The following is a 15,504-nucleotide window of genomic DNA, read 5'->3' on the forward strand; positions in this document are numbered from 1 at the left end:
TTGTCATGCGCTAACATTTTGATCCTCAAATGTCTGAACACAGGGATTCAATTACACACTTTTGTGTCATATGTACAACCATGCGTAACAGCGATTGACAAATTGAAAAAAAAAATTAGTTGCTAGCTAGAGATAGGACGAAAATTCGGCTACTATTCGGTTTGGCCGAATATCTGTGTGTACATGAAATTAATTTTAAAATGTTACATTAATCGGAATTTTTCGCATAAATTAAAAATCCATTGATTATATTTTATTTTGTGGTGCACATCCCTTTCTGTGAAAGAGATTATGTCAGGATGAATTTCTAGTATAAATAAAACATGAAACTGACAACGGAATGCTACTGCAATAAAAGGTGGAAGTGAGCACGAATACATTACACAAGCTCACTAACCAACTGAAGGTCGTGCCTAGACAAGATATGCATTGAGCTAATGAAAGGGGCAAAGGACATATAAAGAGGAAAAAATAAGAAAATAAGTCGTAAATTTTTTATGATTCACACATTACTACTTGGGCTTAAATAATGGTTGAGGCATTCTCTTGATTAGATGTCAAATTGTGACAAGTGCTAGAAAAAAAAAACAAATTGATTCTGCAAGTAATATACAATATGTCATCGTTATATTTGATTGTCAGTGTCATGGCGAATAAAGAATTTTCAATTACTTAGATTTTTAATATTTAAATGATAAAAATCGCATAATTGAAATTCATTAGCAATCATTTAAAATTGCCAATAATTTTATTTTCAATTAAAAACACCAATTTTATTTATAGTTGTGATGAATTTGAAAAAAAAAACAATTGATATTCGGCCAAAAAATTAGCCAAATGTTCGGTGTTTGGTCAAATCACTATTTGTCCCATCCCTAGTTGCTAGTAATTTTTTTGAAATGAAGTATATTTTTCCCAAGAAGGAAAAAGCCCCAAATACTTTTTTTTCTTCTCAATTTTTGTGAGACTTAACGGCATCTTTTGATGTTGGTACACTTGCTGATATGAATTTTAAAATTTCTTTGTGTGTAGTCATCAGCAGTAAGGCAGTTCAACAATTTTACATACTTAGTAAATTTTAGGTACCATGGGGTGAGTCCCCTGTTCAGGGGGGGTTGGTGCACGCAAATTTTCCAAAAAACACATTTTTTCAAATTTTTCAATTTTTGAATTCTATGAAATTTTCTGCGTGTAAATGTGTTCAAGTTTTTGTTCTACCTGTACTAAAGAAATATTTTCGAAGTATTTTAATATAAACTGCTGTTTGCAGGCATTATATATACACATGCTAATGTTTTTCACTAAAATACTTTTTTCGTTAGATAAGGAACATTTTTTCGAACACCACTCATTCAAATGTCTTAAAACTTTGCATGTCTCTCAACACTATGGTGCTATATACTTTAACACGAGCTTTTAGGATTTTAATTTTTGATTTTTTTTTAAAAATCGAACTTTAACTTTAACAACATGCAACTTTTTCAAAAATCACCCATATTTTGTGCCATAAAAATTTTTCAATAATTTTAATAAAGAATCCTCGCATTAAAGCATGTAACACCATAGTGTTGACAGACACACTAAGTGTCAAGACAGTTGAATGAGTGGTGTTCGAAAAAATGTTCCTTATCAAACAAAAAACTTAGATTTGTTGAAAGGGGATTTTAGTAAAAAACATTAGCATATGCATTATATATATATATATATAACCTCTCATCAACATAATATATATATATTATTTTTATATATATATATATATATATATATATATATATATATATATATATATATATATATAAATAATGTATATGCCATACAATAAATATTTTAAAATATTTCTATTACAGGGTAGAACAAAAACTTGAACACAGTTAAACGCAAAAAATTTCATATTATTTGCTTGCAACCTCCTTTAACTCAATCAACCTTGATGTAAATACCCTGTGTGTAAAATAATGCATTTAGATTTTACCCAATCAACTTGTATGACGTGAAGTTCACGTCATTTCACAATAGCACCATTGATTCTGTTGATGCGAATGTCACGCGCCATATATAAAGTTGTATATCTTCGTGTAACTTCCAAGATAACTAACACGAAAGGACGTGAATGCCGACTCATACGAGTTGATCGCGTTAAGTCGGTGTTTCCTCAACATGAGACCCACGTCCCACAAGGGGGGGAAATTCGATTTTTAGAGGGGGTAGGGGCAAAATGATCTTTTCTATAAAGGCTTGGAAAACCTTCCGAATTCCCTTATTTATTATTATTTTATCCACAGAAAACTTGTGTAAGATAAAGTTCATGGATCTCATTTGCTAATGAAATGAAGAGAAATGAAGGCCACAAACTCCTTTAAAAGATGATATTCTGTGTGTAAAAACAACGAGTTAATTGCTTTCTCATCCAAACTTAGCTTCCTCCCTTGAAATCTCTCTGAGGACCCCTGATTAAGAACCACTGCTTTTTGAGGAGTAAAAATAGATAGAAAATGAGAAAGGGCAAAGATCCCTGGTTTTAAAATTTAAGGAGGCAAAGCAAAAAAAAAAAAAAATGGTTGCTGAGAAAAGTATGGGGGTACATCAGGATTTCAGAGATGCTTTGGTGGGACATGACCCAAAAAAGGTTGGGAACCATTGGGTTAAGCCTTGATGTCAGTGCCGCTATTTCTGCAAGAAGGTTTATCTGTGATGCCACGACGCTAAAACCCTTCCTCAAGTATCATGGGTGGATATGAATAAATGAGAGACATTACCAGGGGTCTGCCCAAATTTGGGTCCATTTTCTGAACGCAAAGTTCTAGATCCGAAAAACTTACCCTTCACAAAATACAAAAATAAACGAAACTATAAACTTGCCATTTCTTTTGCAATAAATCAACTAGATTGTTCCGCTTTCCCCAAAATTAACGACCCTTTTCACAAACAACAGGATCCCACAAAAAAGTCTGGACAGACCCCTGATCATTTTTAGACCAATCGGTGTAAATGTGTGGTCTGGAGTTGCAAAATTAATGTAATAAAATGCCAATAATTTTATTATATTAATTATTTTACGACACGTGCTTACTCTCTCCTTGTCATCGTCGCTTGTACTTTTGGATCTAAAGTCGACTCTACCGTTGTTGTTGTCGTGGAATCTGTCTTTTTCTCCAAGTAACACGATGGTATCGTGCCTTCCAGGTTGCTTTTCTTCAGTCTGACCCTCCACCTAAGAAAATGAATGAATGAATGAATGGTAAGTGAAATTAAATGAGGAATAAGTAAATGAAAGAAAAATCATAAACCTTATGGTTTACTATTTCATGCATAAATTGCGCTAATGAGCATAATGCAAACACATGATGCATTCACGAAGATTCGGAGCAGGGGCGCACACAGGACAGACATTTTGGGTGGGCGGCACAAGGAATCCCTTTCAGAGAAGTTCCGAGTTACTCACCTCCAAAACGTGTGCAGAAAATTCATCACCACGCACTTCACAGAAAGGAAAATTCCCTGCCATGCAATTTCACTAAAATAACAATTCACGACTAGGAAAATTCACAGACAACACTATTTCACATTGGCAAAAGCGAAATAGTGAATAGGTGGAAGAGCAGGTGAGTGAGCAGTGAGCAAGTAAGTGATTAACTAAGTGAGTTAGGAAGCAAATGAGGGAGTGAGCAGATGAGAGCAAATAATCGAGTGGGTGAGTAAATGAGAGAGCAGGTTAGCAATTCAGCAAGTGAATGAGCAGGTGAGTGAATGAGCAAGTCAGTGATTTACTCATATGGTAGCTCATTCACTCTGTGACATCTCCCCCACTCTTGGTCATTCGTACTGTAACTCACCAAATCCCTCTGTCACTTATACAGTTGGTCACTCATATGGTCACTGACTCACTCAATTGCTCACTCACTCTGTCACAGGTTCACTTATACGGTTACTGGTTCACTTAGTCGTTCACTAACCCACTCACTTGGTCACTCATAGTCTCTTATTCAATCGCCCACACAGTTAGTAACTCACACACTCACTCGATCAGTATTATGGTTACTCGGTCACTCACCCAATCACTTGATCACTCACTCAATTGCTCACTCACTTGACCTCTCATACGGTTACTCACTCCCTCACTCGCTCATAAAGTTACTCACCCGTCACTCATGCGGTTACTACTCACTCAGTCACTTTTTAAGTCACTCACTCATTGGAATTTTTGCTAGCTCATTCACAACTCATTCGGTTGCTCATACATTCACTCACTAGCTCAGTTGCTCACTCATTGGTGACGAACTGTGTTGTCGGTAAATTTTCGGGCAGTGAATTTTCTGTATATCCTTTGAAAAAGCAAATTGAACGAACAAAAGGTAATTAAAAGATGCCTTCTTTCAGAATTTTAATTCCTTTAAAAAAATATTTGAAAATTAATTTAGACCTTTGGTGATGTGGGGGAAGCTCCTACGCCCCACACTCTTCTATTCCCATTAAATAAGCAACACCTGATTCCATGTCCCCGACATCGTGGAGCAGGGCTCCTAGGCTGACTTGAGATCTTTGGCAGGCCCCAAGCCAGACTTTTCACAGGCCCTTCTATAGCCGCTGTGGTGATCGAGTGGTCATAGTGACGGACTCGCAGCGCAAGAACCCGGTTTCGACCCCATCGTCGCCACAGTGGTGGTTGGCTGAAATTGGTTTTTTGTGGTTCCCAACTTCGAGGCGCAAATGTTAGCCAATCTCCCCGTTAGAAAGTCTAGCCACCGAGAGCAGCAAGCCTACAAACAGTACAAATATTCAGTCATTACACTTCACTTCTGAAATGACAGGTCCTGAAGTAAGAAAGAAAGTCCTTTTATAGTGAATTTATGATTAAAAAACAAACAAATGATCGTGACTGTCCCGGGGCCCCCCTATCAGCTCCAATCTTGTGGGGGGGGGGTGGTACAGTGGATCCTGCTTTTAACGTTTTCTAAAGATCATCATGGAAAAACGTTGTAAGCGGGCAAACGCTTTAAACAGGAAATCTTGATGAGAATTAGAGTTGAGACCAAGAAAATAAATCGTACTAAGCGGGAAAACGTTGTAAGTTTGAACATTATAAGCGGAATTGACTGACACACATCATGCATACCACATCGTAACTAAATAAAAAAAATCTAATACATACACGTAGCCGACATACCCTCATTTCATTCGGTATCATACAATTTTTTTGCAAACAATTGCCATGGCCGCATCCTGCAGCCCGGCCCTAAGACTGGGATCTTTGGTGGGGGGCCTCTATACTTCTGGTAACCCTAGGTTTCCCCACCAATTAATTTCGGTATTTAATTTATTGTGTGAAAAAAAACCCCATAAGAACGCGTGTCATCTTAATACGGGGGGGGGGGGAAGGGTGGAAGGTACTCGGCACTATCGCTGGGGTTGACCCGAGGTGGGGCTCATAAAAATGAGATCTGGTTGAAATTTTGGGGAATAAGCAAGTAAATTTGCCAGGTAGGGCTTCAGAAAAACAAAAGTTGGCTCGGGGTTCCTATGACACTTATAACACGGCCCTGCTGTCAATCCAACCCTTGTAGAGGGGCATGCCCTTCATGAATGTCTTACCAGGGTACGATGGGGAAGGGGGTCTGTATTATTCAACTGGACCAAGTTGAGTCGACACCAACTCATTAGATTCAGATATTCATCTTTGAGCAAAAATTTTCTATCTAAATTTTGTCGAATGGAAGACTGGTGCGATACACGTGGAGGCTTGACTTGACTTGACTGTAATATTATTCAGGGCTGTATGCATCATCCACATGGATTTCAAATGCGCACGCGCACACACACACGTCATAAAACACACTCATTTCAATAAAGAGAAACAGTTGAATCCCGTTCTAACGAATACCGTTATAGCGAAAATCTCGTTTCAACAAACATTTTTCTAATCCCCCAAATAAGTTTACATAGGTACAATGCTAGGTAACCTGGAATTCCTTTATAACGAAATTTCGTTTTAACGAAGTGATTCCTTCGGTCACTTGGCGTTCGTTATAACGGGATTCGACTGTATATGTTTCCGAGTGAAAAAATTTGTTTTCCCCTGAATAAAAAAGAAATATAATTCTAGAAACCTGAAAGGGGTGGACAAAAAGGGCGAATTTTCCATAACGTAGAAGGACGCTTGAAATTACATCAAAAAGAAGAACGTCTAGTAACCCTACCAGAACCAAAGTTGCCTCTAAACAGGGCAGATGCTATTCTGACGATGGCCCGCCCAGCTTGCCCCCAGGATAATATGAACAATCCAAGAAACAGCGCTGAAAGAAGGAAACCGCAACATTCAGTTCAAGAAAATACTATTCTGAAATGAGACGAAGCTCACCAACAGCTAATAATGATGAGTATTGAAGTGAGAAGGGGGCAGGTCCGTAACTAAGTTAGGGAGCAGGCAGATCTGGTGTGTCCTGGGCAAGAGGGAGAGGGGTGCCAAATTCACTCAAAAACTATTGTGAACTTTAGTACTTCTACTACTACTACTAAACCACTCATGCACCTCGTCCACGGAATTTATAATGAATTGGTGCATGCTGGGATGAGCGTGTACGTGTTGTGAACCTAACGTGAAGTTTGTTAAATGCTTGTTATGTGTAGTGCCGCCATCTTCCGTCAATTTTTCTATCTATGAATGAAGTGTAATGATTCACTGTACTGAAATTGTACATTGAAACTGTACCTTGAAATAGCTGTACAATGTGCAGCTATTTCAATGACATCTTCCTTCTATATTTTCTCGCGTAGTCTAAAATTCAGAAGGATTACTGTTTTTCTCACTATAGCGGCGCCATCTGTTGTAAAAATTGTAAAAAGTGGCGTTACCAAATGTGCTTGTGCAAGCATCCTCCTTTCTCAGTTTTCGAATCTGGTCACCCTAATTATCGTGACCATATTCTTTTTGTTGTTGAAAAAATAGAACATTTCGAAGGTTTTCAACAGCTGGTTGATGCGAAGATATATGTAGGAAAGAGAGAAAATTCATCTGCCCTTGCGGGGAATCGAACCCGTATCCTCTTACTTTCCGCCCTTGGCCACAAGACTACAAAGACAACGAACATCTGAATCTTTCTTAGGGACTTGTGTGCACTGAACGGGACTGTACATGGACGGTCGGACCTAACTCGGGCCGAAGCTCGCAATTGCAGTCACCAGTCACTGCCACCAGCTAGAGGAGAGTGACATCATCCTCGGATAGAACATTTAATTTATCGGTGAAGAGTGACTGAGTGACTGTATTAGCCATGAAGATTTCCCTGAAGATCACCGCATTTTCCCGCAATTTTTACCCCATCCCGACTTATTTATAAAAATGTCTCATTTTTTTCCTCGCATATATTCAATGAAACCCACGCAACTGAAATCAATGATTGAAATTATTGTCCAAACTATTAATTTATTATTTCCTCGACAATGTTTGACGACGCCCCTGGGAGCCGTGGCGCACACCTTGAGAAGCACTGGGGTAGTAGGATGATAAGCTTCTCGACACGTGCCTCTCCCATACATCAGCTTCTTCCTCTTAAAAATTTCTCACATTCCGCATTTCGGGAGGAGAGGAGTTTTCAACATTACTCCTTTCTTCCACGGCCTTGGAAGCTTTAAACCAATCTATCATACTTAAGAAATCTCTCATGATTGATGGGGTTTTTTTTGCAAAGTGAAATGTTCCACAGAAGTTTTTCATTCACCAAAACTTTTCAAAAAACCTCCCGCATATTTCTAAAACAGCTTCATTCAGCAGAAGGAAAAACAAAACAACAATCTAGCGCAGTCTTTAATCAGAGCTAAAATCGACGGGGACCTATCTCTTGACGTCATCATTTGCTCTCTCTGGATTGGTTCGCAAACGATCTCCCACATACCTTGTCGTGAGCCAAAGATAAAAGAAAGCCAACAGATTCAAGCAAACCTCTACATATAATTAACTAAAAATATTGCCTCTTTTCAAACGTAGAATAGGTTCTCACTAAATGACATCCCGGATTCAATGGCTGTATTTTCAAGAACATCAATCCATTATTCATCGCGGCACCACTCTAACGCGCCAAGTGAAACCCCGTTTCTCTTCACCCCCATCTTGATTGGATTAATTAGTTCATATATATATGTATATTAGAGCGTTAGAACTTCATAGAAATACCGGTATTTCTTTTTTGGCTCCAGGATTCATAGAAGTTTGTCCCAGAGCTCTGAAACGTGTTTTGTTCAACAGGCGGCTCCACTTTGGATTCGTTCCAGCCTTTCTCTCAGACCAGAGAATGATTCGGTGGAATTGGCATCGCTATTTGGAACTGACAGAGATGCGCATAATGTATTTCGGTTATTGGAATGGAGATAATTTCCTAAAGAAGGGGGAGAAAAAGAAAAGAATTCCGAATACAGTCGGATCCCGTTATAACGAATACCGTTATAGCGAAAATCTCGTTGTAACGAAAACTTTTCCAATCCTTCAAATCAATTTACATAGCAACAATGTATTGCGAAATTCCGGTATAACGAAATGAAAAATCCGTCATAACGAACTCGAAAACAAGTTTCCGAGAAACAAAAGAGTCGATCTCTATCTACTCTTTCAGCGTTTTTGATGAAATTGAGATTGTAAATTCAAACAGTAGTTATTGGATCTCCTAGGAAAAAGATCTAACTTTCGAATTTACAAGATGTGGGTGCAGCTGTCTTTACCTGCTTTCAGGACATTCGTTCCCGAAAAGTGCTTTTGGATGCGAAAACTTTCAAGCAAGTGGCCGGCTGATTGAACCGTTTCACAAAACGGTATGGCGTGGTAGCAAAAAACAGATTTGCGGAGAAGCAAATTCAGTTGGTATGGAAAATGTGAATAAATGGAAAGCTGCTGAAACAGCGAAAGTGATAAAGTCATATGATCCTTCCGATATATTCAACGCAGACAAAGCCGGAATCTTTTTCCAACTGTTACCCAACGAAACTTTGACATTTAAAAAAACAAGAACATTTGGTGGCAAAAACTCCAAGTGCCATTAACTGCTTTGTTTTGCTACAACATGAACGGAACCGATAAAAAAAGAAGAAAAGTTATGGTGATTGGAAAATTTGTGAATCTATGGTGCCTGAAGAACGTGAAATCACTGCCTTGTAATTACAAATCAAGTCGAAGGGTTTAGATGATTACAAGAATTTTAAATGAGGGGCTAGTACAGTTTTATGGAAAAATGAAGCGAAAATAATAGCAAGAGATCTTGCTTTTTATCGCCAATTGCACGGCCCACATTGAATTGCAACCGTTTGGCCGATGCATAATTAAAGTGATGAAAGGAAAATACCGTACGCAATTGCTATAAATGTAAATAACTATTTTTTCCTTTCTTAAAACCAAATTCTGCTACACATTTTCGTTATAACGAAGTGATTTCTTCGGTCTCTTGGAGTTCTTTATAACGGGATTCGACTGTATAGTAATCTAAGGCCGAACACATAGTAAGCCACACACACCTAATGGAGACTAGCGACGAAAACAATTGTATTGTTTTGTTCTACACCGCATATACTCGAGGAGCGAGACAAAGAAAAGAAAGAGGCCACTCAACCAACACCAGCAGAAAGCCACCGCGCGAAGTTCGTGACGTCACTGAATTCGTCCATTTCACGTATAGAGCATTGGATATAGCAGTCCGACGTATGCGAAAAATCTTTTCCTTTTTTTTTCGTTTCTTCCAATCACTATAGGAGAAAATGGACGACTTCAGTGTCGTCACGAGCTACGCGCGGATACTTTATGCTGTAGAAGGTGTTGACTAACCACCGAAGTGCGCGACTCGAACAAACTGGTTTGTTTTCACCTCGATCTGCCGATTTTCGTTCTCTGCTGATTTTCTGGCCCGTTTCACCCTTTTCCTTCTTCCCTCATCTGCAGAGGAATCATCATCATCACATTCTGGCATTTCAGAACCCTCCTCCGGCTATTTTCTCTATCCCCCTTCTCTTTTACTACGTGCGGACATCTCTTCCTCCATGTTCCTATACATTTTTTTCTTCCTAGTCGTTATTCTTCTTGGAACTCATATCTCTTCGCTCCACTATAACCGCAAAGAATGAGGTGCTCACTCATTGCGGTACCAAATACAGTCGACTCTCGTTTTTAACGAACCTGTAGGGACTTGGGGACTTGATAATTATTTCCGCAAAATCGAAAGTTCATGTTGTATGGGAGAGACGATGAAAATAGAAATGCGGGAGATGAAAAATTAACCAAAAGGGTTTCACTTTTGGATGGGGGGGGGGGTACATACGAAGGAAATGTGACCCAAAGGGGGAGCCATGGGCTAAAACCGGTTAAGAAACACTGCTCTAAATTTTAAAAACTTAACACGGCAATGGGTCCGATTTATTATATTTACCATAGATACGAAATGTCGGTTACGCATAACAACCGGTGAATGTGATGACTTTAGTACGATTTATCATGTTCATATACCAACGGACACCTTCGTATTATGCATAATCACCAATAAAAATGTTGCATTTATCAAACTTACCGAGGCTATAGGTGATTTTAAATAATAACCGATCATTATAAATAATCACAGATTTATCAAATGCCATTATTGTTCATTTCTTTAATATTGGAATAACGCTATTATTTGGTTAAACTTTCGTTGCTTTACACAGAGGTAAACAAGCTGTTATAGAAAGATACTCAAACCCCATACCCCACACACACGCATATTGTGACATGGTGCCCTCTACTTCCGGCATACAGATATACTGTATTGTATATACAGGGTGCATAGGAAAGCCCCTTTATCCTGGAATAACTCGCGAATTGTTGATCCTAGAGCAGGACCGTAACTAGGTATTTTGCCGCCGCCCCACCACTTTAAAGTTTGATAGTTTTATAGCGGTGTTCTTTGTTCCCACCTAAAGCTGCCACCCTTTAAGTTTTTCCGGGCGTGCAGCTGCGCCCTCCCCCTCCCTCCCCAGATCCGGCCCTATCCTAAAGCAGCGGTTCCCAACCGGGGGTACGCGAGAGGCTGTTAGGGGATATGCGAAAAGAAAATGGTAATGGCGGCCATCCATCTAAAAAAAAGAAAAAAAAGAATTAAAAAAGATTAAAACAGGGGTTGCGTCCGCTGAAAGGGGATCGGCCTTCCCTCCTTTTCCCCGCGCCCAACCTATGATCGGTATTCGTGAACTCGGCTCACTTTTCTTCGGCGTTTTAGATGTGATTGTTGACACATGCCGGGGCTGCGCATATAACCGAAGAATTAATTCGTGTTGGTTGTGTTTTGTTGTGGGCGTTTGTGTTGAGGAGTGTGCGTGTTATTCCCACAATTTTCTACGTCAACTTTTCTACCAAGCACCTACTACTCACGTGATCTACGCTATGGATCAGTGGCTAAGCACTAGATCTGTGCGGAAGCGGACTGAAACACCAAAATGAAATACCGTGCACCTGTAAACATGAAAACATATTTTGAATCTTCCAAAAGTGATTCTACCAAAGCTACCGAGACCTCCTACTATATTAGCTATCGCATTGCGAGACGAGGAAAAAATCACGCCATTGGTGGAAATATGCTGTCAGACGCATGTTTGCTGAGGAAAGTGCTCTTATAATGAGTTTAATACCTCTGTCAAGTAATAAAGTGTCTCGAAGAATACAGGACATGCCAGACGATGTTGAGAGCGCAGTCATAAGCCTCGTCAAAGGTTGTGAATTTTTTTTCTATCCAAGTCGACGAAAGTACCGACGTTGCGCACTATTCTGTGCTACTTGTAATTGCTAAGCACTTGAAAGAGAATTCGAAGTAAATCTTTTTATTTGTCACCCATTGAAGGGGTTGTTAAAAAATTATTTGCAGCAATTAATCATTATTTCCTTGAAAAAAGAATTTAATGGTTAAAATGCATTGGGCTCACAACAGATGGAGAAAAATCCCCGGAAGGTTGTCACTCAGGCCGTCGTGGCAGAAGTCGCTCACAAAATGAAATGGACTCGCTACTATATTAACAGACAGACAGAGCCTTGCATCGAAACCGTTGCCTCCAAATTTGCGAAACGTTCTTGATGAAGCGGTCAAGGTTGTTAACTTTGTCAAGGTGAATCCTACAAACTACAGGTTGTTTCAATTGTTGTGTGAAGACATGGACATCCTTCACAACGCTTTGCTTTTGCACACCGAAGTTAGGTGGTTGTGCCGGGGTTAAGTCCTGACGTTGCTGTTTGAACTTCGGCAAGAGGTAGCCCTTTTTTTGGGGAAGTGTTAAAACAATTCACGATTTCGTATCACAAGTCAAGCTAAATTTAACAGTCCTTGGAAGGATAAAAAAATCCTCGTTTGAAAAATATATTTACACCGGAAATGGTTGATCGGTGGACATCTAATCCTTTCAAAGAAGAGTATTTTGAACCGTTTTGATTGTCGATTCCAGAAAAGGAGAAATCGCTAGAGCTCGCATCAGATACCCCTCTGAAGATCCTCTTCAATGACGGAATGGTGAATCTAGTCAGTTTTTGGGCTTGCCGCGGTGACGAATACGTTGAACTTTCTAGAACAGCCATAATATGTTTTTGTTGCCGTCTGTTAGCACTGAGGTTGTTGAACAGGCGGTGTCTTCGTATACTAAAGCAAATTGAACGCATCTCCGGATCTGAGTTTGTATTTATCCTCTTTTGAGCTAAATTTTTCAAAACTTTGTAATTCAATTTACAATCCCAAACATCACATTAATTTTTTTCCCAATCTTTGTGTTAATAATTTGTTTCTTACTTTAAAAATAAAACAAAAACGAAATAATGAATTAATTTCCTTTAATTTAACATGCATTTTTTTTTTAAGTTTTTCCAAAACTGTAATGGGTGAAACAGATTGGAGGGGGAAGGGGAGTCTGGAGGGTTGGGTTACGCGGACTGAAAAAGGTTGGGAACCGCTGTCCCAGAGGCAGAATACTGAAAAGTCCAATGAACTTCTCGCGCATTCAAAATTTGATTTAATTTTTAGACCGTAACCTATATTTGCTGCACGTTAAGAAGGGTGGACTACGGAAGAAGCAGGATGAATTTCAGCCTTCCAGACCAGTAAAGCTGATACCAGGGAAGAGTCTACAACTTGCGGCCACGTAGGCGTACTGGAAATTCACGAACCTGATACCTTGTTCAACGGCGAACTTTATTGGAGAAACTATAAACACTTATCTGTAAACGTGGTAAATCAATGCTACCCATAATCCAGCTAGCCAGCCGATGTAGCTTCGGGAATGATGAAAATCTCCTAATTGATTAGGAGAATTAAGATGTAGGATACTTATGGAACAGGAATGTGTTCCTAGAATGAGCTAAAACACCAGGGTGTCCGAACATTGGCTGACTTGGACCAGGACTCCATGTGACGCAAACGTGACATCGATTCGTCGTTGTACGGCATACGCGACTATAACTTGTGACATCCAATGAACGCGGACGGACCGACACTAACGGAACTTTGATTATCGAGTCCAGACGTGCCAAGGACGCTATAATATCAATTTATATTTCGATTCTTAGATCATGATTTATCATAATTATTCCGTTGATTTATACTCCTGTCATCGGACTTGCTATTCTGTTATACAAATTTATATCGGTATATATACATATACATATTCATCAAAATTCCGGATGCACCCATTTTTCAGGAACGCTTCGATATCTCCTTGAGATGGGAAGTGGGGTGTGTCCGGTCCTTCAATGTTCAATGTCCCCCAGAGGCACACTTCCAATTAGTAAACGTATCCAAACAACGCATAAACCTCAGATACATCATTGATATTGCAAGGGGTTGTATAGTTATCGGAATAAAAAAAAATTAACTTTTTATACAGGTACCCTGTCCTCAACAACCAAATTGAAAAGTTGTTGCCCTGTCTCGCCCCAGGCCAACAAAAAAAAAAGTTCCACGTTTCGAAAATGAGATATTCGAATTCGAAAAACGGAGGAACGTTTGGAAAGAACAGCATAATGAGCTTGTCCGTCAGTTTATGCTGGGGAGTGAAAATCTGGCACCAAAAATGTGTAGGATACCTACATAACTGCAAAAAAACCTCTCAATGAAAGAAATAGTTTTAGAATTATTTTCACAATATTTTGAAAGAAATAATAAAAGAAATAAACAATAAATATTTTTTGGAAATAATTTCACATTTACTTTTTGGAAATAATTTAGTAATAATAAAGTAAATGATTTTAGAATTGATCTTAAATTTATAACTACTGAAAGGAATAATTTCAGTATACACTAAAGTGCCAAAAGTCATTGGATACCTCTTAATATTGCTGCAATTTTCATCGGGTTAAAGGAGGTGTGTCCCACTCGATATTAAGAGGTATCCCATGGCTTTTGGCACTTCAGTGTAAATGAAAGCATTCAATAATTTGCCTTCCCTCCCTGTTTTGCTCAGAACCCGTTGGCTCATCCGTTAAGAGACATGGATCTTGCCGTACATTACCTTGGGAACTTGTATTGGTATCATCTTACAATTCTAAACGCTACAGTATGAGTTGGCGGCCCGCGAGCTTCGTGGGAAGTTTTGATTTGGCCCGCAATGTTTAAAAGGTTTTGATTTGGCCCGCAATGTTTAAAAGGTTTTGATTTGGCCCGCAATGTTTAAAAGGTTTTGAAGACCCTTGATTTAAAATATATACATATCACTTACTTATGAGCTTTACTGGAATCGATCACTTCAACTTCTTGTCCCTCTCTTGCCCGAAGTCCTTCGAAATCGTTTTCTCTTGGTTTGTAATCCATGATGACTACGTACTCTGGCAAATGATCCTGCAAGGATAAGTCAACTTATATATATATATAGCAATATTGGTAGATTGTAGGATAAGTTGATAGTCACTGAAGTTCAAGGATCACCCAGAATCACGGTCAGAACTTCGTACTCACAACTACCGTAAGATTCGAATTAGCGCATTTGAGTCAAAGGAACTATCCCACGAATATCACGACACATGACACCTATACATTCTACATCAGCTATAAAATCACTTCCGACACTGAATAATGCGTAAACGATTCTGGCCAATGGCATCCAATTCACACATGAAAACGCGATATTTCCATGAAATGTTTATGTTCACGGGTTTTTTTTCAACAGAGCGTCTCCAAAGCCCTCTGTCTGGTGACTTCCGTATAAGAAGAGGCTGTATACGGTTACCCCGAGTCGAAGACCTTCGAGTAAAAACACAGAACAAGACTTGCTTCAATTCCTACTGGTTTAGCTGACCTTACAAAACTCCCCAATAGCAGCCAAGTTTCTGGCATGTGTTCTTGCAAAGCTCAGCTACATCACTCTACTATGACGATCAGTAAAAAAACAAAAGGATTGAAAGTGTTTTTCTCTGCTAGACCTAGAACTAATTGCTGTGATGCCGAGAAGAGCTCTCTCTCACTCTAACCCTTCTCTTTCTCTGAGCATAAAGGACACGTGGTTCGAGTACATTTAGGAATAAAGAGGGTT

At 39.1% G+C, this 15,504-nt stretch overlaps 1 protein-coding gene across 4 annotated transcripts in view; it reads right to left on the reverse strand.

The window, feature by feature from the left end:
- LOC149081052 (protein Obscurin-like) overlaps positions 1-15,504 on the reverse strand; it is a 171,191-nt gene that overhangs the window by 122,284 nt on the left and 33,403 nt on the right. For all 4 annotated transcript variants that reach the window (XM_089237817.1, XM_089237816.1, XM_089237815.1 and 1 more), the window contains exons 5-6: positions 14,695-14,813; positions 3,071-3,211 (exon numbers count right to left, since the gene is read on the reverse strand). In XM_089237817.1, the coding sequence (XP_089093943.1) occupies positions 3,071-3,211; positions 14,695-14,813 (260 nt within the window). The remainder of the gene's footprint in view (positions 1-3,070; positions 3,212-14,694; positions 14,814-15,504) is intronic.

The sequence above is a fragment of the Pholcus phalangioides genome, unplaced genomic scaffold (genome assembly GCF_987345545.1).
Source record: "Pholcus phalangioides strain wild (caught in Gottingen) unplaced genomic scaffold, Ppha-v1.0 ptg000010l_1, whole genome shotgun sequence".
In the NCBI taxonomy this organism is placed as follows: Eukaryota; Metazoa; Arthropoda; class Arachnida; order Araneae; family Pholcidae; genus Pholcus; species Pholcus phalangioides.